Raw genomic sequence first — 25,917 nt, 5'->3', positions numbered from 1 at the left:
GTGCAAAGTGCTTCTACTTCTCACCCATTGTTCCCACACACTCCCTTCAGCCAATGTCCCACATGCTGTCTCTTGTCCTGATGGCTAAGCCTGCCCCTGCACAGATGCAGGTGGGGTAATCGTTGCTGGGCCCCTCATGGGTTCCAGAACAAAGAGGACATCAGCAAAGAGCACTTCAGTAGTCAGAGCAGGGATCTGTGCAAACTGTCTCTACTCTGAAGCTACATGGGTTGTGCCATTTAGAAGTGATAGGAAAAGCAAGAGTGAAGATTTTAGGCACACAGAGGTATGCCTTTGAGTGTCTTACACAGTGCTAGAATGTTAAGTATCTGTTCTATTTTTGAGTAAAATAAATAGTTTCTTCTTACTCTTGTCCTGTCTTGGCGATTTTTTTTTTTTGTCTGCTGTTGGAAAATGGCCTTTTCACTTGTGATGAATAGTGAAATACAAATTGATACCAAGCAATTGGGGACTGTGAAAGGGATATTTGGTTGTTTGCAGGACTATTTGGTGTTATGAGAATGGTGGGGGAAGTGGATTTTTGGTGTAGTTGTCAGATGGGTGAAACCTAAGTGAACCTTGCAGTAACGAGGGCATCCTGAACTGTGATACATACTACTATTGTTGCATTAAGTATATCATGTTCTGCTACAGCTTCTTGCCCTTCTTTGGAATCATCTGAGGAAGCTTTAAGCTCTGTGTTTTGTTTCTCTTGTAGGCCCAAATCTCTCTGCTGTGAGATGTTGTGCAGAGTGCTCACAACCACAACTGTTTTGAAGAATGTGGCTGGTACATATTGAAGGGCCTCCAAATCTGCCCAAGGACATAAAATGCATTCTAAGCATGCCAATGGCTTGCTCAATAACCTATCTGGTTGTTAAATGGTTTTTGTTGCATTGCTCCTAAACCTTATTGATTTGGTTCCTCCTAGATACCTTCAGCCAATGTTTTAAGTGGTTATGCTTTGTCTCTGTGCAGTCAGCCAGGGTTACCTCAAGGTATGATGAGATCATGGAAGGTGGACAGCTGCAGAATGAAAGCATCATGGCAACTGCCTGGGAATCCTGGGACTATTTGCATGAAGATCAATTTGTGGTTGCACACTATGACATTGAGGGATTGGAAGCCCTTGCGGCTGATGAAGATTCATCAGGGAGTGCCTTAATTGCCATATTTGTGTCCAGTCAGCCAGAATGAACAAGTGCTTGCTTGTTCATTCTGACTGGCATTTTGGGTGCCAAAGTTGGCATAATAGCCTAACCTGGAAACAAACCATCAGTCATATGCATTTATGGGCTACCAATATAAGATGATGCAAATGTATCCAGCAGAGAAGGATCTAGAGGCACTGACAATGTAGGCTTTGACAGGCACTGGTAAGACATGGCCATCAGGTATTGTTCCAAAGGCTGCAAGTGTTTGCCACCACGTGGCGCAAGACACTAAGACTTCTGAGGTTAGTAATAGAACATGTTGAACAAGCTTATCCTCTACATGTAGGTCCTTTATGTTGGGTATGGCCTCCTTCAAACTGCTCCTGTATGTTAATCCTCCCTCTCATGTGGAACTGCAGGTCTATAAGGCGCAGACTGTTTCTGCTGCTGTTGATGGTGGTCATCTTGGTTCTTGCCTAAGGCCCAAAGTAATGCAGTATAAACAGCACCTTTGCTAATCTGATAGCTCAGAGCTCCAAAGGGCTGGTTTGGTGTACAAACCTCCAAAATTGTAAAAGTAACCTCTCGGCACAAGTAGTGTGAGCAAAGCCTTTTACACAAGAAGGAAAGAAAGGCGCTGTGAGGTTTCAGTACTTATTGACATTTTTCCTTATTATGTTTTCAACCCTCTCAGTTGCAGCTGTGTTCTCACCTGGTTTTACTGGCAAGTTTCAGGAAGCCTGGGAAACGTGGACCCTGAGTTAAATTGCCAACCTCATGTTAATATTGCTGCAGTTAACTTATTAACACATTGAAATTGACAGCCTGGATCTGCTGGGGAGATTGTTTACATACAGATTAAGGTACTGGAGTTAAATGCGAAAGTCAGTGGTTTAGTACAGGCTTCTGAACATACTGTCAGCTTCCCTGGTTTTAATTTCAACCTGCTCCCAAGCCAGTGAGCACCATGAATGAAGGTGCTATTTATACATCAGGTTTCATGTAGACTTTTATTTAGTAAATTTAATAGAACTCCATCCTTAGCTTCTAATTGCATGCTTGCTTCTCTACAGGAACATTTAGTCTCTCTTGATCTACCAAAATTAAAAGTTGGAGAAAAGGCATTCTCAAGACAGGAACAGGCCAAAATTAATCATTTAGAAAAACAAGCAGAAGAATTTCTCAATGCTGTCTTTCAGAGAAAAGGTAAGTCATTTAGAGCAGCTGCTCTTATGGAACTATTTGCTTCTTATGACTTGGTAGCCATTGAAACATGTTGTTTTGTTTCTGTACTCTCCAAATAATTGGATTTGCCAGGTTTGAAAACTTGCTGTTTAGGAAGTTCTTCCATTTCATTCTAAATCAGAGGGTTATGTGAAAATTGTCTAAATCTTATAACATTAATAGTCACTTGATGCCTAAGTCAACAGATGGGAGAGCTAACCACAGCAGATGCTGGAAATCTGAAATAGCAGAATGCTGGAAATACTGGCAGCATCTACAAAGAGAGAAACAGTTAAAATTTCAGTTTCGTGTCCATTTTTCTGAACTGGTTCTTACATAGAGTCATCACCTGCAATGTTAACTCTGCGTCACTTGCCACAGATGGCAAATCTTGTTCTTTGCACTCTATGATGTGAATTGAAGTATTAATTTACGTAATTGTGGGAACTAAGATGAATGATAGTGTTTTATAGACCCTTGGTGTGAACATTCATAATGAAAACTATCCTTAGGGCAGGATTCTCTGGCTTCTCCGTGGTCTCTTCCTCACAGCGCGGGGGACGGTGCGCTGTTGGCCGACCGTGGAATCTTCTGGTCCTGCCACACAAGGTCAGAAGTGGGGACATTCATTGTAGAAATTTCCCATTGACTCCACCCCATGCTGCCGGGAAACCCACGATGGGGATGTGCCATCGATGGGACCTTCTGGTCTCATCGGCATGAACAGCTGGAAAGTTCTAGCCTTATATGTTTCAGTTTTAATCAATTGATTTTTCCAACTTTTAGTCATTCAGTGATGGAAAACCTTTGAGGTTGGGACTTTATCCAAACAAGTATTGTTACTTATGAAAAGAGAAAATCCTGGAAATGTTCTGCGGGGAGAAAAACAGTTAATATTTCAGGCCAAGGATCTTTCTTCAGAACAGAAGGAAGATAGAAACGTAATAGGTTTTTTGCAAGTGAAAAGGGGAAGGAAGAACAAAAGGGAATGTCTCTGATATGGTTAAGGGCATGAGAGATTAAATGATTAAAAATTTAATGGTATAAAGGGCAGAGAATGCGAATGGTTATAGTAAAGAAACAAAAGATTTGTCCAAGTGAATGGCAGAATAATGAATAGCTGTGTCTGAAAGCAAAATCATGAAACAAATTAAGCCACAAGCAAAAAAAAACATGGAGTCAGAGTTTACAGTCTGAAATTGTTGAAATCAACGTTGAGTCCAGAAAGCTGTAAAGTGCCTAATCAGAAGATGAAATGCAGTGGGAGGATATCGAGCACTTTAGCCCAGTGACAGTGAAGGAATGGCGATATATTTCCAAGTCAGAATGGTGATTGGCTTGGAGGGGAACTAGCAAGTGGTGGTTTGCCTATGTATCTGCTGCCCTTCTCCTTCTTGATGGCTGTGGTTGTGGGTTTGGAAGATGCTGTCTAAGGAGCCTTGGTGAGTTCCTGCAATGTATCTTATAGATGATACATAATGCTGCCACTATGTGTTGGTGGAGGAGTGAATGTTTGTGGATCAGGTACCAACCAATTGGGATACTTTGTTCTGGATGGTGTCAAGCTTTTTGTGTTGTGAGAGCTGCACTCATTCAGTGAAGTGTTGAGTATTCCACTATATCCCTAACTTGTGCCCTGTAGATGTTGGACAGGTTTTGGAGGGTCAGGGAGTGAGTTACACACTGCAGGAGTCCTAGCTCTTGGAGTATCTATATGGCTATTCCAGTTCAGTTTCTGGCCAATGTTAACCCCCAAAATGCCGATAATGGGCGATTCAGCGATGATGATGTCATTGAACATTTAGGGGAGATGGTTAGATTCTCTCTTGTTAAAGCAGGTCATTGCCTGGTACTTGTGTGGCATGAATCTTGGTTGTCCACCTAAGTCTGGATATTGTCCAAGTCTTGATGCATTTGAACATGGACTACCTCAGTATCTGAGCAATCGTGAATGGTGCTGAACATTGTGCAGTCATGAATGAATGTCCCCACTTCTGACCTTGTGAAAGAAGGAGGATCATTGATGAAGCAGCTGAAGATGGTTGGGCCTAGGACAATACCCTGAGGAACTCCTGCAATGATACCCTAAAACTGAGATGACTGACCTCCAGCAACCATAGCCATCTTCCTTTTGTGCTGGGTATGACTCCAACAGTGGAGAATCTTCCCCTGATTCCCATTGACCCCAGTCTTTGATGCCACACTCGGTCAAATGCTGCTTTGATGTCAAGGGCAGTCAGTTCAGCTCTTTTGTCTATGTTTGAACCCCTGGCTTGGTGGTAATGATAGAATGGGGATATGCCATGAGGTTACAGATTGTGGTGTGTGCAGTTCTGCTGCTGCTAATGTGTACAGTTCTGCTGCTTGCTCAGTCTTTTGAGTTTCTAGTTCTGTTTGAAGTCTATCCCATTTAGTACAGTGGCAGTGCCACACAACATGATGGAGGGTATCTTCAATGTGAAGACAGGATTTCTTCTCCACAAGGAATGTGTGGTGGTCACTCCTACCGATACTGGCATCTGCGGTAGGCAGGTTATTGAGGATGAGGTAAAGTATGTTTTTTCTCTTGTTGGTTCCTTCATCACCTGCCTCTGACCCAGTCTAGCAGCTACGTCCTTTAGGATTCAGCCAGTTCGATCTGTACTGGTGTTTCCGATCCTCTCTGTTGATGGACATTGGTGTCCCCCATCCAGAGTACATTCGATGCACTTGTACTTGTCAGGAGCCGAGAAGGTTCCCAGGACAAGATTCACATCTTGACTGTATACCACTGAGTCACCACCCATTCTGGGTCTGTCCTGCCAGTGGGATAGGACATACCCATGGATGGTGTTGGTGCCTGGGATGTTATCTGTAAGGTATAAATCTGTGAGTATGACTGTGTCAGGCTGTGGCTTGACTAGTGGATACAAAACTGGCTTGGGCAAAGAAGACAGAGGATAGCTGAAGAGGGGTGCTTTTCTGAATGGAAGGCTGTGACTCGCGGTGTTCATCAGGGATCAATTCTGGGACCTTTATTGTTCGTAGTATATATAAATGATTTGGAGGAAAATGTAGCTGGTCTGATTAGCAAGTTCGCAGACGACACAAAAAAATGGTGGAGTTGCGGATAGTGAAGGGGATACAGTCAGAGGATACAGCAAGATATAGACCGGTTGGAGATTTGGGCAGAGAAATGGCAGATGGAGTTTAATCTGGACAAATGTGAAGTAATGCATTTTGGAAGGTCCAATGCCTGTAGGAATTATACAGTAAATGGTAGAACCCTTAGCAGTATTGACATGCAGAGATCTGGGTGTACATGTCGACCGATCACTGAAAGTGGCAACTCAGGTGGATAAGGTAGTCAAGAAGGCATACAGCATGCTTGCCTTCATCGGTCGGGGCATTGAGTATAAAAATTATATCATGCTGCAGCTGTACAGAACCTTAGTTAGGCCTCATTTGAATATCGTGTACAATTCTACTGAGGATGTGGATGCTTTGGAGAGGGTTCAGAAGAGGTTTACCAGCATATTGCCTGTTCTGGAGTGTATTAGCTATGAGAAGAGGTTGGATAAACTGGGTTTGTTCTCACTGGAACAACGGAGGTTGAGGGGTGACCTGATAGAGCTTTACAAGATTATGAGCGGCATGGACAGAGTGGATAGTCAGATGCTCTTTCCTAGGGTAGAAAAGTCAAGCACTAGGGGACATAGGTTTAAGGTGCATGGGGAAAAGATTAGAGGTGATGTGCGAGGCAAGTTTTTTTTTTACACAGAGGATGGTGACAGGAATGCACTGTCCGGGGAGGTGGTTGGAGCAGGTACAATAGCAGCATTTAAGGGGCATCTAGACGAATACATGAATAGGATGGGAATGGAAGGATACGGACTCCGTAAGTGTTTTAGTTAAGGCAGGCATCATGATCGGCGCAGGCCTGGAGGGCCGAAGGGCCTCTTCCTGTGCTGTACTGTTCTTTGTTCTTAGTCTGTGAGACAACCTCCCAGTTTTTGGCACAAGCCCCTATATGTCAATAAGAAGGACTTTGCAGGGTCAATGCTGGGTGATCTATCCAGTTTCATTCCTAATGAACTTTCCAGTTGTTTGACACAACTGAATGGCTTGCCAGGCTATTTCAGAGGGCATTTAAGAGTTAATTACGTTGATGTGGATCTGGATTCACAAATAGGTCTGACAGGTAAGAACGGCAAATTTCCTTCCCTAAAGGACATAAGTGAACCAGATGAGTTTTTATGACAATCAACAATGACTTCATGGTCGTCATTAGACCTCTAGTTCCAGATACTTATTGATCAAATTGAAATTCCACCATCTGCAGAGAGCACTACCCTGGGCCTCTGGATTACTGGTCCAGTGGCAGTACCACATTGCCATCACCTCCCATAATCATCTGGAAGGCATCATTGAGGCTTTGAATGGTGAAGAAAGAGGAGGTAAGGGCAGGTTATATCTCTTGTGTTTGCCTGGTAATGTGCTATGGAAAGTGGATGAGATATTGGATTGAGTAATGGACCAGGATGTCAGAGAGGGAGTGGTTCCTTCAAAATGCTGACCAGGGAGGTGAAGATGAATTTGGCGGTGACATTGTTCTAGATGTGGTGGAAGATGATGCTTTGAATTTGGAGTTTGGTGGGCTGGAAGGAAGGATAAGGGGAATCCAATTGTGGTTCTGGAGGGGTGTGAAGTGAGGGCAAGCAGAAATGTGGGAAATGGTCTCTGGTCCTGTCACCCATGGTAGGGGTAATCCTGAGCTGAGGAAAGGAGAAGACTTATCTGAAGTATTGAATTGTCAGTTATTGATTTTTTTTCTACATTGGAAATCTAATGGTTGAGAATTCTAATAGACCTACTGCTTTCTTTGACTAGTTTGCCAGATAATATGAGATTCTATGCTACAATAATAACCAGAATTTGTTGCCTGGTCCATTGCAACTTGTGATGTTGTTTGAGTTGAATATTATAATTAAGCATTTGTGTGATCAAAACTCTGGTGTCCCAACTGCTTCCATGCTGCCTGTCACTGCTGTTTCTGGAGAATTATCCATAGCAGTCAGGTAGTAATCCAGAAACACTGACAGTGCCTTACTCATATTTTATACTTTGACAGTGTTATTACTATTAAAATATTTTCTCCAAATGTGGCTAACATTGGCAAGGCTACATTTATTACTCAATCTTAATTGTTCTGAGAAGGTGGGGATGAACCTTTTCTTTAAACTGTACTGCACTCCTTATAGCGGTGGTACTCCCATATTGGTGTTCGGTAGGAGATTCCAGAATCTCGATCCAGCTACAGTGAAGGAATACCGATGTATATCCAAATCAACATGATCCATAACCTGAAAGTGATGGTGTTCTTATGCCAGTGTTATCCTGTGTTGAGGTTGTGGAGGAAGGAGGTGCTGGTAAGTTGCTGCAGCGTGGCTTGTCAATTTGGCCTCTGAATCTCCCTGACTTTGGTTTTGCCAGGGCTCCACGATACTGTATTTAGTCAAATGTTGATGTTGAGAACAGTTTCTCCTGTCTGACATTTAACTCTTGCACCTGTGTTTGGATCAAAGTTGTAGTCAGGTCTGTGGCTGAGTTGGTTCTGTTAGAAACTGTATTGAGCACTGGTTAGCAATGATTTGCTGTTACTTGATCACATTGTTGATAATACCTTCCATTGCTTTATTGATGACTAGAAGGAGATGATAGGACAGTAATTGACCAGCTTAAATTTATTCTATTTTTGTGGATTGGATTTAATTGGACAGTCATCCAAATTGACTGGTATATGCTAGTATTGTTGTTGAATAGGGGAATGACTAGCTCAGGTGCACAGGATTTCAAGTCAATAGCCTTTACTCTATTCGTTGCATTCAGCTTAATGTTACATGAAGTCTCAGGGGGAGGCTGAGTAAGATCATCCATTTAGCACTTTTGGCTGTGGACATTATGCCTTGTCTCTTGTACTCCTACTGAATGTGTTGACTAACCTGTAGCTAGTTCCCAGACAAACATATGAACAAGGAACAGGAGTGGACCACTTGTCCCCTCGAATCTGCTGCATCATTTAGTAAGATCATGTCTGATCTGACAGTAACCTCAAATTTGCATCCCGCCTACCCCCGATAACCCCCTTGCTTACCAAGAATCTATCCACTATTGCCTTAAAAATATTCAAATACTCACCTTTTTAGGAAGAGAATTCCAAAGACTCATGACTCTCTGAAAGAAAACATTTAGCCTCATACCTGTTTTAAATAATGTTTTAAGTTTATTTATTAGTGTGGAGAAGATGTTTCCTTTTTAGGGACAACCCAGATCTAGGGCTCATTGCACAATGGTTAGCACTGCTGCCTCACAGTGCCAGGGACCTGGATTCGATTCCAGGCATGAGTCACTGTCTGTGCGGAGTTTGCATGTTCTCCCTGTGTCTGCGTGTGTTTCCTCCGGGTGTTCTGGTTTCCTCCCACAGTCCCACGTCTAACCAGGCGTGCTGGTTAGGTGCAATGACCATGCTAAATTCTCCCTTAATGCGCCCAAACAGGCGATGGAGTGTGGCGACTAGGGTATTTTCACAGTAACTTCATTGAATTGTTGATGTCAACCTACTTGTGACAATAATAAAATGAACTTTAAACTCCCCCACTCTATCCCTGTAACCCCACATATTTGCCATGGCTAATCCATCTATCCTACACATCTTGGGACACTAAGGGGCAATTTAGCCTAGCCAATCCACCTAACCTGCACATCTTTGGACTGTGGGAGGAAACCGGAACACTTAGAGAAAACCCATGCAGACACACGGAGAATGTGCAAACTCCACACAGACAGTCGCCTAAGGCTGGAATTGAACCTGGGTCCCTGGAGCGGTGAGGCAGAGGTGCTAACCACTGTGCTATCTATAATATGCTTCTCTTTTATTCTTCCTACCAAATGGACAATTTCACATTTTCTCACATTATACTCCATTTGTCAGATCTTTGTCTACTCACTTAACTTATTTATATATTTTTGTAACCTCCTTATCTCCTCATCACAGCTTACTTTTCTACCTATCTTTTTGTCATTGGCAAGTTTGGCAACTGTCCCATCCATCCCACTTCCAAGTCATTTATATAGATTCTAAACACTTGAGGTTCTAGCACTGATCTCTGTGGCACACTACCTGTTATATCTTGCCAATCTGAGGAAAAACCCATTTATGCTTACTCTCTGCTTCATGTTTGCCAGCTGATCATCTATGCATGCCAATGTGTCACCCCCGATACTATGAGCTTTTATTTTCTACTTTAACCTTTGAGGTGGCACTTTATCAAATACCTTCTGGAAATCTGTACATCCACTGGTTCCCCTTTATTCACAGCACAGGTTACTTCCTCAAAGAACTCCAAAAGGTTGCTTAAACATGATTTCCCTTCCACAAAACCACGCCGACTCTGCCTGATTATCTTGAACTTGTCTAAGTGCCCCATTATAACTTATTTAATGATAGCATCTAACATTTTCCTTATGATAAATGTTAAGCTAACTGGCCTACAGTTTCTTGCTTTCTGTCTCCCTCCCTTTTTGAGTAATGGGTTACACTTGCTATCTTCCAATCATATAGCATCTACCCAGAATCTAGGGAGCTTTGGAAAACTAATGCATCAACTATCCCATGAGCCGCTTCTTTCAAGATCTTAGGGTGAAGTCTATCAGGACCCGGGCAGTTCCAACAATTTACCCAGTACCACTTCTCTGATTGTAATTTTCCTAAGCTCCTCCCTCCCTTCCATTTCTGGATTTATAGCTGCTTCTGGGATGTTACTTGTATCCTTTGGTAAAGACTCATGCAAAATACCTGTTCAATCCATCTGCCATCTCCTTGTTTTCCATTATTAGTTTTCCAGAATCACTTTCTATTGGACCAATGCTCACTTTATTAATTTGTTTCTTTTAAAAATATTTATAGAAATACTGTTTTTATATTAATGGCTAACTTTCTCTCATACTCTAATTTTTTCTGCCTTATTAACCTTTTGGTCATCCTATGTTGTTCCTTATATTATGTCCAATCTTCTGACCTTCCACCTTTTTCTTTCAGTTTGATGTTACCGTTAACCTTTCTATTTAACTACTGATGGTGTGTCCAGTCCTTGCACCCTTTTCTTGTTGGAATGTATCTTTTCTGTGTATTCTGAAACATCCTCTTAAATGTTTGCCACTGAATCGCCATTGACCTAATTTGCCAATTCACTTTAGCCAGCTCTGTTTTCGTTCCATTATAATTGCTCTTATTTAAGTTTATAAACATAATCTCGGACCCATTCCTCTCTCCCTCAAACTGAATGTAAAATTCAATCCCCTCAAATTTATCTGATTTGATTCAATTTGCATATTCTGCAGGTCTATTATGTTCTCCTCAGTATTGACTGTCCCTGCCTCCCCAATTTGCTATCATTGGCAAATTTAGAAATTGTGTTTTTGATTTCAAAGTCCAAATCATTAATGTAAATTGTGAACAGCAGTGCGCCCAGCACTGACCCTTGTGGAACACCACCTCCTAACATCTGCCATACTGACTAACTACTCTTCACTACCACTTTCTGCCTACTGTCCTGAAGTCAGATGGTAATCCATTCTGGCACTTGTCCTCTGACTCCACATTATCTGACATTATTTTATCTATTATGGGCCACCTTATTGAATGGCTTTTGGAAAGCCAGATAAATTACATCTACTGCAATACCATTGTTCTGTTGCCTCTTCAAAAATTCGGTAAGTTTGGCCAAGCAAGATTTTCTCCTTTGAAATCCATGCTGATTCTATTATTATGTTTCATATTTCTAGATTTTCTTTTATTCTCCCCTTCAGTAGGGTTCCATTATTTTTCCTACCACCAATGTTAAGCTGATTGGTCTATAATTCTGGATTTGTTTTTTGACTGCTGATATTTTTGACTCTCATAGGTGAGGCAGTCGCTGAAAATCTCTGTCCTCATTCGCGGCTGGGATTCTCTGATGCCACTGAAAGTGAATGAAATTTTGGCTGGAATGGCAAATTCTCCGTTCTTGCTTGCAGTGGGACGGCCGCAGACGAGATCAGAGAATCCTGCCTAATCTTTCTGATTTTCTAGATAAATTTGTAGTGGCCCAGGAAATGAACAAGAATCTTTTCTAACTTCATTTCAGATATCTATTTCATTACATGATCATTTTTGTCTCTGGAAAGTGGCAGAATAACTCTACACTTCAAGTGACGAGAAATTTTATTCTCAGAAGACTAAGGAAATTTGGCATGTCGGCTACGACTCTCACCAACCTTTACAGATGCACCATAGAAAGCATTCTTTCTGGTTGTATCACAGCTTGATATGTCTCCTGCTCTGCCCAAGACCACAAGGAACTACAAAAGGTCGTGAATGTAGCCCAATCCATCATGCAGACCAGCCTCCCATCCATTGATTCTGTCTACAGTTCCCGCTGCCTCGGCAAGGCAGCCAGCATAATTAAGGACCCCACGCACCCCGGACATTCTCTCTTCCACCTTCTTCCTTCGGGAAGAAGATACAAAAGTCTGAGGTCACATACCAACCGACTCAAGAACAGCTTCTTCCCTGCTGCTGTCAGACTTTTGAATGGACTTACCTTGCATTAAGTTGATCTTTCTCTACACCCTCGCTATGACTGTAACACTACATTCTGCACACTCTCGTTTCCTTTTCTATGAACGGTGTGTTTTGTCTGTATAGCGTGCAAGAAACAATACTTTCCACTGTGTGTTAATAAAACATGTGACAATAATAAATCAAATCAGTAAAACAACATGTAAACCGGAAGAATAACAATACGTATATTTTTACAGTGGCTATTATGCTTTGACAGTTTTCCATCGTAAAATTCATAAAGACCCTGTGACTGCTGTGTTGAACATTGATATAAACAAAATATGGAAAATAAAGAGAAATGAGACAGGTAAGAGAGGGGATTTATTGTGAGCCAGTAGAATATTCAGAAAACCTGTTTATTAAGTGCTGGATATTCTAGCTTCCACCTTGGAGAGAGATTTTCAACCCTGTTCCTTCATCTCGAAAGGGAATGCCAATGGACTTCCTTTAAAATAAATAACAATTATTTTGTCTCCTATGCAGATAGTCCATGGGTTGTGGATCCCAGTATTCCTTTAGTGGCTCGTGAGATTATGCATCGAATGATCAGGCAATTTGCTGCTGAATATACCTCAAAAACTAGCACTTCTCAGGACTCTATAGTACTCACCAGCACTAAGGACCAAAGTGCATCTAAAATACCTGTGCTGGGCGCCAGTGCTCTAAATCCTGTTCTAAGCAAACTCCTTATGGCTGACCAAGATAGACCTTTGGATCTAACTGTCAAAAAGTCTAATTCTGAATCTGACAATCAAGGTAAGTGTGCAATTTCTAACAATCTTCTAACTGATTTTTTTTCTTTGATTTATTTTGCTGACAATCGTTTCCTCTAAGGTAATAGAATGGGGTGAATATTCTAATCAGGCATTGTGATTTTGTAAGTCTGATTTTTCTTTTTAGCCAGGGTCCACTTCCTTTCAAACCTCTTTGAAGATTGGCATTTGGGAGCTGCATGAATGCTACATCCTCGTGTTTTGCATTGCAGTGTCTTTGTAAAGAATATATTTCATATGTTTTATCATTAAAAATCCTGAAATCAGAGATTGTAACATTTTGAAGTGAGGTTCTATATTTGCATTTGGCTCTATATGGTTTTTCAAGACTTTTTTCTCTTTATGTCTTACACTTAAACCTCCCTTTGTTCCAAAGTGCTGCTCATAATCTAGGTGTCTCCCTTTCTTATTTAAGGAGGTTCAAGACCAATTCTAACTTGTATTTGTATTTTATGCTGTACTCCCAACAACACCGTGTCTTGTATACTTAAAGGAAACGATACTGTAAGAATATTCAAATGAAGGCAGCATGTGACTGACGGAGATTGAAAATGATCCGGTTTTGATTCTTGGTCTATGTTGATTTAGGTTGAATAGGGTTTAAGGGCTCTTGAGTTAAGGAGAAGAATCTTATTCCTGACTATAGTCTAATGGCCCTGATAAAATATTTGTGTGATGATCAAGTGAGAACACAATGGGACTATATACATGCAAGTTTTTGTTTCATTTACAAGGAAGTAATATCGCTTGAATAGACTGCCATTATTCCTGATTCTGCTTGATTGTGTTGGTGTCATAGATAGACATCCATATCCAGCCAACACTTATGTGGTTAGCATGAGCTGAACCAGGCATGTCTTATATGGTCGTCATGATAATGAAAAACGTATAAATGGAAATAATTCAAGTGATGGGACTTTGACTACCTGGGTTCGATTCTCGGCTTGGGTCACTGTCTGTGCAGAGTCTGCATGGATTTCCCCTGGGTGCTCTGGTTTCCTCCCACAGTCCGAAAGACGTGCCAGTTAGATGCATTGACCGTGCTAAATTCTCCCTCAGTGTACCTGAACAGGCGGCGGAGTGTGGCGACCAGGGGATTTTCACAGTAACTTCGTTGCAGAGTTAATGTAAGCCTACTTGTGCCACTAATACTTAAACTTAAAAACACGGTTAGATTGTCCTTGGGAAGAAAGATTATTGTTACACTTGTCTTGAAAACAAGCGCTTTTTCTAGTTTGTATGGATGGCCACTCAGTTTTAATATGTCTCTCCAATGTATGAACTGAGGCCAAGAGTAAACCTCTGGCATATTATCTAATGTGTTAGCTGAAAATAACCAAAAGCAAATTGGTTAGCTTGAAGCTTGAACTGATCAATCTTGTTCAAGTGCATTGTTAAATCTTGGGAGTTTTATTTTGTAAACTAATTGATGTCCATTGCACATCTGAAGCTGAAAATTCCAGCTTCCTATTTTGGCCTAGACAAAGCAATGTTTTATAAAAGAGATTTGCTTGGGCAATGAGTAATATTATGCAGACTTGATGTCTTTTTAGGTCTTTTGTTCTTTGTGGAGTTCCATAGAGAACATCTGTATGGAGCAGGTAGATTTGCTTACAGGCTGTTCTGAGCAGGTATTAAGAACTACAATGAATGCACAACAAATAATGGAGACAAGTGGCTTTTTCTGATGTGAAATATACGTTAATCAATTGAATCCTAGATGAATGCATCAATTATTAGCTGCCTTCACATGCTGTGATATCAAATTTTGTCTGATTATGCTTCTGTATAATGCATTAAAATGTTATGTAAAGGTGCTCTGTAAAGACAGATTGTTACATTAGAGAAACACCTACTTTGGTTATAACTAATCCTTTCTGTGCTCTAGTGGATTAATCACTTTTTGAGCCTTAATTTACATAGAGCTATTGTGTGATACATTGCTAGTGGAGGCTTTGTTTGAAATATTGAAACTTTTCAATCGCTTCCAGCAGTGTAATGTAAGAAGGGGGATGGTCCACCATATTGTTTTAATCAAGTGTAAATGCAAATTGTTCAGGTACATTCTTATCCAAAGGTAAAGGAAAACATGGCAAATCTGAAACAGGAATGGAACTGTTTCATCAGCACTGTTAAATAGTCTTTTTAAAAGCTTATACATTTATGACACTTTCTATCTATATAACCAATTCTAAGTAGATATATTTTTCTGGTACTGATAAATTTATCTGGAGTAAGATGCTTTTAGTGGGTGGAGTTTGGCTGTTTGGCTCTGGAGTGATTTTATTTTCCAAATCAAACTTTTTTAAAAATGCCTGTATTGATCTAAGCTGTGTTTTCAAAATACAGTAAGCCCTTGTTTTAAGCTGTGGTTGCATTCTTGGAAATTGCAACTTTAAGTGAAACAACTATTGTTCCCAGTAGGAATCAATGTTAAAGTTGGAGTTGCATTCTGTTGAATATTTTTCACCCAGAAATAACTATACCCATGTGTGTGTAGCATTGTGCATTCCTAGCTGAAATAACTTGCAAAATAAAACAAATCACTAAATACAAAAGAAACCCTGTATAAATTCAAATTAGATAGCACTCAACAGCCTCAAGACAATTTAAAATATCCAATTTCGCTGATAGGCTTTTCTTGCTTCCTTTGCAGCAGCAGGCACACTACCAGCACTTATTGGACATTTCTGGCTCATGTTTAAAAGTAATTTAAAAGTCTCACCCATAGCTGACACCCTGAAACTCTTAAATTTAAATCCAATTTTTGGCTTGGAAAAAAAACAGTAACTCTGGCTTTGGATGCCTCTGGTTTTAAATTGATGTTACCTCGAATACAGTTTCCTTAACAATGGCACTGATGGGGACACAGGACCTGTAGTTACGTGAAAGAAACTGACGTGCAATGACGCACGGTGTGATGTGCTGTGCGATGACAGTAGGCGGCGATGAGGCATGCTGTGTGATGATGTGCACTATGTAGTGACAATGGGTGGTGATGACCCATGCGCCAATGAAGACAAGCGGCGATGATCCGCAATCATGTGCATGCAAGGAAAACTGACAGTATTGATGCGAGCAAGGTGATGACACAAAACAATTCTAAAGTGGAAATCGTAACTTAATCAGGGAAAATGGACCTAAAACAAAATTAACTTTAAAACAAGAACTTGCTGTAATCTGTTCTCATCTATGAATCTGAATCAACATTTTCAGAGTTAAGAGTGCTTGGTGTGATCCCTAGGAGTACAAAGGTACTCCTTGGTATTTATTCTAAACAGTCAAAATCACTTTTTCTACATAGTTTAATAGCAACCCGTATAAATTGTATTTAAGATGAAGAGTGGGTCTTAGATTTCCAGAAACTTCATTATTAATTTCTGGTTTTTGTTTGAAAGTATGAAATATATTAAAAAGGAACTTGCATTGCACACTTAGTGTGACAGTCCCCTCAAAGACAAATCTCCCAAGTATACTAACACTTATCAAACAGAAGTGACTTTGTTGCCTTGAGCATCTCCACAGAAAGGAAGATGGATGGATTTTTGAAGATTTTCATCTGGTGAGGTAGCTGGAGCCAGGGGATCAGCAGGACACCCAAAGCTTTTCTTCAAGGATGATTGCAATTATGAGTTGGAGGTCATAAACATCAATGTGTCACACCTGGGAAACACCGACCAGCGACCGGGAAATGGTGCCATCGTGATGATCAGTGGTTGTAATGGCTTGGCAATGGATGTCAATACCAAAAACAACAATCTCCAATGACAACTGATAACTACCTCAGATGCGGCACTTATGGCAGAACTTTCTTCTCATGAATTGATCTTTTCCACCATCAGTAAAAATGCAACATATGAAACTATCTCATCTCCAGAGGATTTGCTGCATGTTCATTATCTTACATAGATGGATGGTTGCTGATTGAACTTGCTTCACATCTATATGAACCTTAGTCAGTTTCAAGGAAGAACGAGACAGATTCTTGTCAACAGATGGGATTCTGGGTAATTAGAAATACACAAAGGGATTACTGTGGATGGGTAGGGTAATTGAACTGAATGTTTTCTGGTGCATGAAACTATCATTATATTGAGAATGATCAGGGGGGGCAAAGAGAGATTCAGAACAGAGTACAGCTGTAGTGGTAAAACCTAATGGTGAGGAATTCTTTGAGTAGCTATAACAACAACAACTATTGGCATATTATCTTTAACGTATCAGCAGATTAGAAACCGGCTAACTTGATGACCATTTTCAAAAACAGTGACAAAACAGCTACAGAAAACGAAAATGTTGTTGTTTTTCCACTATCCTGTGTGAAATGCTAGAATTATGATGGAGAAAATTGAGGATTTGTCTATTCAATCAAAACTTAGCAAATAGAAAGCATCATGGATCAAAAAAGGATGAACCTCTTTCCCATTTCTAACTAAGTGCCACCCTAAGTCTCCAATGAAAAAAAGCCACATGTTATGTATCTAGAATTTCAAAGGCATCTGATAAACCTCAACTTTAAAAAGTGATTAAACTGAAACAATGGGATTTTAGGATAAATCCTTATAGAAAACAGAGCATACATTTTGAAGAATTATATTGGGAGTTTATGAAGTATTTAGTGGGGTAGCCAAGGATCAGTTTTGAGATTTTTACTGTTTCTAATTTGGAATCCCAACTAAATTGCAGCAGTATTATGGTGCTACCCATACTACTTTGTATAGATTAAGCTGCTCTATTTTAGCTCATCAGAATTATATGGGTAACTTTGCACAGTTGAACTGGAATACAAATTGGGAGAAGGAAACGTATACAATATTTCCACATATCTATGGAATGTATTTATTGAAAAGTGTTGAAAGAGGAAGGAACCATTAAATAATTAGGGAACAATTTTGAGTGTTGATAGCAGGCCTGGTTTCTGAGAATGGTTGCTTCGTTAGAAAGGAAGCAGGCACTGCTGCTTTAGAAAAAATGATCAGGCTGCAATAAATTTACCCCAGGAACAATCCCATTCTAATGTTTGGTTACTGTTAACTTGCTAGAATTGAAATTGTGGAGTTTTTGATGGGATTAGCTAGTTTGTGAAACAACCATGAAGTTGTCTTGCGCAACTGAGTGTGTTTCACTTGAAATAAAGAACTAGTTTTTTATCTCTTGCTGATTTCATTTTCTTAGTATCTTAGACAGACATGTAGGCAGTTCCAAAAAATGTACACCCACTCCTGCACCAATCTGTCAATCTGGGCTTTTTGACATCTGTGTTTCCTTTTCCAGATGGAGTGCTTGATCTGTCAACTAAGAAAAATCCTTGTGCCAGCAATGTTTCCACAAGCAAATCCCTGAGCTGCTCCACATCTTCTATTCTAGCCAAAGGGTATGTATGAAGTCTGCCTTAAATTACATTCCCCCCTCTTTTAAGTACTCCCTTTTTTATTTTTAGTTTGCATTGGGTTATGACTAAGAACTACATGAACGCTAGGTGTTTCTTCTATACTTTTAGTTAAGGTTTTTCTCACACTTTTAAGTCAACAATGCAACAAGTGCAAGATGTAAGTGGGGAAGCAGAGGATGAAAGTAACTCACTAAATATGGCAAATCAAATGGTTTATTACCTTTTTATCTTTGTGAAATAACATTTTGTTTCCTTCTGCTTTTGCAGAAGTCAGTTAGTTTTGACAACTGTGGGTATTTGCTTGATGATATAGTTCGTTGTGATATAGTCGTCTGTAGAATGTTCCTATTCCCCATTTAGACTTGATAAACATAATTTTTACATATAAATGGCTGTTGTTCAGAGTTCTCTTTGTGAACAATCTCAAGAATTGGATTGTTCTGTGGACATTATTTCAGGCCATTTGAACTCATTCACAAGGTTGCTAAAAACAATCTACATAACATAAAATGCACCTCCATAATGATGAAGTGGAGGGAAGCGGAAGCTGTAGTGTTTGACTGGCTTCTGTTTATAATGATATATACAAGGGTTTAGTCTAATTGATATTGTCTATATAATATGTATATATATGGAGCTATAGCAGCAGAGTATTTTCTGCAGCTCTTTAATTACATAAGACTTGTCTTCATTATGTAATGTATGTTTTTCTATAACTTTACTGATGCTAAACATTTGTAGTTATACAATCATCTATCTGATCATAACATGCAGGACTTATCAATGCACAGCAGAATTCGAAGAAACATAAATTCTATATTTGTTTGATGTAAGCATATAAGCTTTTTAAAGTAAGCAGTTATTTGATTTCATTAGTATGGAAAATGTAAACTAAATCCATCCAAACACCAGTGAATTTAATGACCAATGAGAACATACATTCAAGAATTAAGCTGTCCCTCAGTCCTTTCTAGACTCTTTGAAATGGCTCTGTTTGTGGGACTAACCATGAGCAACTAGGGTTATCAACTCTCCTGGGAATTTCCAGGAGTTGCTAGGAATTAAAGATTAATATCCTGCATAGTGCAGAAAATGGAAAATAACTGGGGGAGAGTAGGGAATCGGGATAGGATTGTACTGGGAAAGAGGGAGATGGCATAGGGTTTGGGAGGACTGGGGATGAGAAGGCAAACTGTGAATGAGGTAGTATGAGAGTAGCAACATTTCCTGAAGAGTCTGGAACAGCAATAGCAACTTAGTGTGATCAGGACTGAAAGCAAATCAGCTAGTTAGGACAGCATGTTGGCATAGTGGTTAGCACTGCTGCCCCACAGCATCAGGGACCCGGGTTCAATTCCTGGCTTGGAGTCTGCACGTTCTCCCGTGTCTGTGAGGGTTTCCTCCGGGTGCTCCAGGTTCCTCCTACAGTCTGAAAGACATGCTTGTTAGGTGCATTGGCCATTCTAAATTCTCCCTTAGTGTACCCGAACAGGCACTGGAGTGTGGCGACTAGGGGATTTTCACAGTAACTTCATTGCAGTGTTAATGTAAGCCTTACTTGTGACACTAATAAATAAACTTTGAATCCATTAACACAGGAAGTAGTTGATGGCAAAACATTGAATGTATTCGAGAGGTGGCTAGATATAGCACTTGGGGCGAATGGGATCAAAGGTTATGGGGAAAAAGCAGGATTAGGCTATTGAGTTGGACGATCAGCCATGATCGGAATGAATGGCAGAGCAGGCTTGAAGGGCTAAATGGCCTCCTCCTGCTCCTATCTTCTTTATTTCTATGTTAATGGGTGAGTGAGATTTGGGGATTTCACTGTGGTTAAAGGTATACAAAAAACAAGGATTCCTATGAGAAGAACCAAGAATTTTAAATAATCTGGGGGAGAATAGAGTTACAGGAGAGAGAATGGGTGTATGTGGGTTCGAAAGGTCGCTTCTTGCACCATGATTTCTATCATTCTATGAAAACCCTTTCCATGTTGTAGGATAGAAAAGTTGATGCTGAGCTGAGTTTAGAACAGTGTACTTTTGAGAAGTTTGCACAATCTTTTAGTTTGGTTTATCTTGGTCCATAACAGTTGACTTTGACATTTTAAGTCTAAGTACAGATCAGCTCTGACTGAGTTGTCACCTTTACACACAACCTGAGTCCCAGGGAGAGATGGAGCAACAATAGCAGATATCACATGATCAAAACGTCACCTGATCAAACCTTCACAGATGCCTAAAACCAGAAATGGAAACTCCACTACTATTGCCTGAGTGACGCAGTAGTCCATTTTAATATGGAAATCTAGGTCCTATGATGCATATCGGATCTCGAGTGTCATTTTAGGGTTCAATTGGATGCAATGTGAACTGTTCACTATTGCAGTTTCATCTGGGGCTCCAGCTGAATAAGAACTCAGAGTGTAAATTCTTTATAAAAGCAAATTACTGCGGATGCTGGAATCTGAAACCAAAAGAGAAAATGCTGGAAAATCTCAAGAGGTCTGGCAGCATCTGTAAAGAGAGAAAAGAGCTGACGTTTCGAGTCCAGCCGACCTGGAAAGCTTTGACAAAGGGTCGTCTGGACTCGAAACATCAGCTCTTTTCTCTCCTTACAGATGCTGCCAGACCTGCTGAGATTTCCCAGCATTTTCTCTCTTGGTGTAAATTCTTTACTTAGTTTTGTGAGCGCATGTGCTCCTGGGTTCTATTTAAAATAACTGGGACCGAAACTGCATACGTTCCTGAGAACAGATCTCCACTTACCCCGTCCCACCAACTTTCTGTTTTCTGGTCCTGAAAGTTGGTCAAAGTGCCTGATATTGCTGCAGTTCAGCACCAGCAGTTTAACTGGGGGAGCTTGTTCACCGTATCCAACCTGTTGGCTTTGTGTTATTGTGCGGCCAGCCCTCAGATTGGACTGGATCTTCCGTTGGCACAAACTCACCAAGACTTCTTGATGGCACCTCCCCACACCTCTACCAACTAGAAGAATGAGGGCAGCAGATGCATGGGACCAATTCTTTAAGTTCCACTTCAAGCCACACACCATCCTTACTTGGAACTATATCACTGTTTCTTGAATGTCTTGAATCAAAATCCTGGAACTTTATCCCTAGTAGCACTGTAGGTTTACCTACATTGCATGAACTTCAGTTCAAAAAGGTAATTCACACCACCTCAATGACAATAAAAGGATGAATAAAAAACTTCGGAATATGGCTAATCACTGTTCATAACCCTATTATTGACTTTATTTTTAAGAAAACCACTGCTTTTATACAAAACATCAAAATAATGGTAGTTTGGGGAGAATGTTGGCATGTTTCATTGGGATATTTTAGGATCTCATAAGCTTCTTGTAGCCAGAAAACATTGAGATTAATCCTTGTGTTCCTAGTGCTGTGCTAGCCAAGCTGAGTAAATTCCGCAATTATCTTGGATTGTGTTTGGGACCTTTCTGGCATTCGTTTTCAGTATTATGTCACATAGAATTTTTTAAAAATGCTTCCCTTATTGATTAGTGAGTAAATGCAAATATGAGTATCACTGGAACCATAGAGACAGGAATGGCCATGGTCAATTCTCAGTCCACGTTACGAACTGATCTCAGTGGGGTAGTAGTGAAAGGACTGTTCGAATTCAGTGCCCATGGGTTGGGGAACAGTGCCTCTTCTTTCTGCTGTTTCCTTAAACAAAGGGAATTATTGATCTGATTCCAATTGTATTTAAACATGCTTTGCAAGTATGATTTGCATTTATCACACTTTGTCATGACAGTATTGGCATTCTCTTCCAAACTATTTGTTTGCAAAAATAAGTTCCCTACATTACAGCAATCATGAATTAAATTTCAAAAGTATTTCATTAGTTGTGATGTGATTTAGGTCGTCCTGAGGCTATGAAACACACTATGTAAAATGCAAGTTCTTCATTTTAACATAAAGGCTATTTTTTTTGAAGCCTTCGATTTGCTCATGATGAAAATGCCATCTAAATTGGCTTGTGAAGTGTATTGTGAAGGATGTGGACAAGCCACTTGAAATGGACTGCTTTTTTTCATGGATCACTTGTGACCTTTATTCTTGGTACAATAAAGGCCAATAACTAATTTTACCACTTCTCTGAAAGAAATGGCACCATATGTTACCTGTGGCAAGACATTGAATAGACTGTTTGTGATCAGAGGTTAAGTAAATGAACAAAGCCATGCCTGCTGCAAAAATGTGAGAGTCTAGAGCATTAATCTTTTGATTTCAGGGTGTCATGTTTTCTTGCAGAGTACATTGCCTTTTCTAGGAATGGCACTTTATAAATCATTGCAGTTCTGTATTCCAGAGGTCCATGAACAGTACACAGTGTAAAATTTTAATAGATTGATAAACTTGACAATACTGTATTTTGGAAAGAAGTTATAAATACTGTAAATTTACAAATAAATGACTTTAAGTCACTATTGGATTCACTGTATTTCCATGGTGATAGTATACTATCTTATTGCAGGTTTTAAAAACATATACAAAAACAGATAGCTTCCAGATACTGTGGGTTGGATTTTCAGAGAGGAACTGGTATCAGGAGTCAGGAAAGTTCCTGACTTTGCAACTTGTCTCTATTAAGGATACCCTTCCCCTCGATGTTTTCTTTCCAGGGAAGTGTGGGTGATGTGGAGTCTAGCCTGCCGCCTCCAACAGCAGGTCTGAAGGAGAAATGAAGATGGGTAGAAGGAGAGGCTGGAAGGCTCACCTCAGTTTACTGGGACATTTGTTCAACTGTAGTGATGAATGTTAGGCCCGCAAACCCTCAACCCACCTGCCCACCCACCCTATGTGCCCTTCATGTCTGTCATACCCCCTAAATGCCCCCCCGCCCCGCTCCATGCATACTCCATATCCATTCTTCCACTATTTACAGAAGTGATCCTGAAACAGATAATAAGCAGAGGCTTTGAAAAGATTTTCTGAAAATATGACTTGGCCTACAACCTAGGAAAGTGTCTTATCAAATACAGTTATTCACAGCATCAATGTAAGAAACCTTTATCCACTTAAAACCCTTTAATCTTGTGTACATAAACACACAGGAAGTGAAAAAAGCTCTACAAAGAAACAGAAGATTATTACAAGGTAATGCAGATGTCTATCAAACAAATCTCTCGCTGCTCTCTGCAGCTGTGTAAACGTTGTTTGCTGAGATCTAAGTGGATTAATCATTCTTGGAATTCAGCCAGGCATTCATGATAAAGCCACTGTTCAGCCTGCTTTGTTGGTATAGTTGCCATCACGGAAGGCGGGGGATGGGGATGATGCTGACTGTGGGCTGGCTGCCAATATTCTTATCCCACACCAGTGAGAATTGCTGGAAATGACTCTGGAGTCAGGAATCCCAGATTTGGGGACCCCCGACATTTTTATAGGGCTCCCAGGTTGACACACTTCGCAAAAACCCAGGCCAACATATTTGGTGTTATCTTTTAAAATAACTTTTTTTTTCTCCAAAAAGCTACTACAGGGTTTTACTATTAAGGGTGAAGTAGATATGCCATGATGATGCCAGTCTCCACTTGCTTGTTGTTCATTCGGACTGATACTAACAGACCTGAAACATTGGAGATTGGATGTGTTTTATTTTTAAATAGCCTCCAGTCAAACTGTTCCCACTGATTAAATTGATTACTGAATGGAATGGACAGGTTGGCTCTGTAGAATAGCACTTTAACGGGTTTTTGAAAATATGTTTCATTAAAATGTTATTTTTTTTAATTGCTCTTTTCTATGGTGATGATTTGTAGGTAAATACTTGAACTTAATAAACATTCTTTAGATGAGACTTTAATCCAAGGAACAGTCAACCTTTCAGTTGGATGTTAAAAGTCCCATGGAAGTATTTGAAGAAGAGCTCAGAGATCCACAAAGAACTATCATCAAAAAATAATTATTCTGATCATTTATCTTATTGCTTCTTGTGGATTCTTGCTAACATGAAATCATTGTTGCACTTGCCTATATAACAATATTTTGGAAAATGCTTTTACACTTTTGAAAAGCAGTACATTAATGTAAGTATTAATTATATTTCTGTTATAAAGTACTTGTTCATTTGAGTTACCACTGTTTTTAATATGAAAATACAATTATTTTATTATAATCTTCCAGCACTTCAGACAGCAGCATATAACAGCATTAAGATATGTGTATGATGCCTGCAGACATAGGCTTCCTGAGAAGTATTTTCATTCAATGTTTTGTTTTTAATTAACTTCAGTTTAAACTAAGTTTATTTCAATAATAAAACACATGTTGTTTATGATGTTCATAATGTCCTAACTATGTTAGGGGTTGTGCTTTTTCCACAAAAAGAAAAAGCTGTGGTCTGCACATGTAGATTCAAATTAACAATAACAGATTTATTCTGGGACCTCTTACCTGTACAGAGCATTAATAAACAGCAGCCTCTGCAACACCTTAACTACATCATAAAATCATTTAATAAGCCAATCTATAATATCCCTCCCCCTTCACTTCTGTGGTCATGACAAATGTTTCTGGAGGTGATGACAAATCATAGTTCTCAATTTTTGCTTTAAGAGTAATAATGCATGTGAACTTTGGGTAGTCTCATGAATAGTATTTCTGCAAGATGCCAAAAAGCTATTCATATGATGTGATAACAAATCTTGTTCTTTTGTAGCTTTTAATGAATGTTTCAAGGATTATACAAATCCTTCAGACAATCCATTGGTTGATGGAGATAAGGTGTGAATTGTATACACTGAATATCATTTACTTTGAGATAATGAAGTAAGCTGTGAACCATTATCGTTAACAATCTGTTCCAGTTTACCAAATGTTGCAAAAGTTTTCTTTAGTTTTTCAAGTTTGTTCAGATGTAGTAGATCTCATGATGACAACATCTGGCCAATTTGAGTATGCGTCAATTATGACGAAGAATATGCAACCGTCAAGCGGACCAGCAAATTCTGCATGCAATCATTGCCATGGCATCTTAGGTCACTCCCAAGGGTGTAAAGGTGACAACGGTGGTGTATTTCTTCTTTGTGCATATGATTAACACTGTCCCCACATAGTCTTCAATCTGAGCATTCAGACCTTTCCACCAAAAATAACTGTGCTAATTCCTTCATCTGGACTATATCAGGACGTCGTTCATGTAGTTGCTCAAGAACTTTTCCACACAAACTAGGGGGAATGATCACTCGCATTCCCCACAATAGACAACCACCTTGGATGGTCAACTCAAGCTTTCTTGACACATATGGTTTCAAATCAGGGTGTGTATGATGCATTCCAGTGATTGTTCCTTTCAATACCAAATCCATCACCTTCCCCCAAAGGATCATTTCTGGTATGCCTCTGCACTTGAGAAGCTGGCACAGGCAAATGATCTTCTAGCTAAAAATAAAGAATATTCGCAAAACTAATCTGCTCAATAGGTAAGGGTAAGCATGATAGTGCATCAGCATGGCACTTTGACGATACTTCATATCATAGGAGTGTGCGCATAATATCAGTGACCACCTTTGCAATTGACTGGCAGCTAATGATGGTGTGCCTTTATATGGCTCAAAAATAGTTAAAGATCGACGATCAGTCAATAATGTTAAAATGATGACCATATAAATAATAATGAAACCTTCATATGCCAAAGAGCACTAGATTCAGCACTAGTCAGAGTAGACAAAGCAAAAGCTCTTGGTCGTTCTTCTCCCAAA

General features: G+C 39.9%; 1 protein-coding gene across 12 annotated transcripts in view; it reads left to right on the top strand.

The window, feature by feature from the left end:
• Positions 1 to 25,917, top strand: part of LOC144500329 (uncharacterized) — a 157,547-nt gene that overhangs the window by 37,666 nt on the left and 93,964 nt on the right. For 6 of the 12 annotated variants that reach the window (XR_013498966.1, XM_078223059.1, XM_078223055.1 and 3 more), the window contains 3 exons: positions 2,228 to 2,360; positions 12,502 to 12,774; positions 18,066 to 18,165. Coding sequence is in view for 10 of the 12 variants with exons in the window: in XM_078223055.1 (XP_078079181.1) it covers positions 2,228 to 2,360; positions 12,502 to 12,774; positions 18,066 to 18,165 (506 nt within the window). In the remaining 2 variants the exon portion in view is untranslated. Of the gene's footprint in view, positions 1 to 2,227; positions 2,361 to 12,235; positions 12,326 to 12,501; positions 12,775 to 18,065; positions 18,166 to 25,917 lie in introns of all 12 variants that reach the window. The other 6 variants (XR_013498967.1, XM_078223056.1, XM_078223062.1 and 3 more) reach the window with 2 other exon arrangements.

The sequence above is a fragment of the Mustelus asterias genome, chromosome 11, assembly GCF_964213995.1.
Source record: "Mustelus asterias chromosome 11, sMusAst1.hap1.1, whole genome shotgun sequence".
NCBI lineage: Eukaryota > Metazoa > Chordata > Chondrichthyes > Carcharhiniformes > Triakidae > Mustelus > Mustelus asterias.
This window is presented reverse-complemented; position numbering and strand designations above follow the sequence as displayed.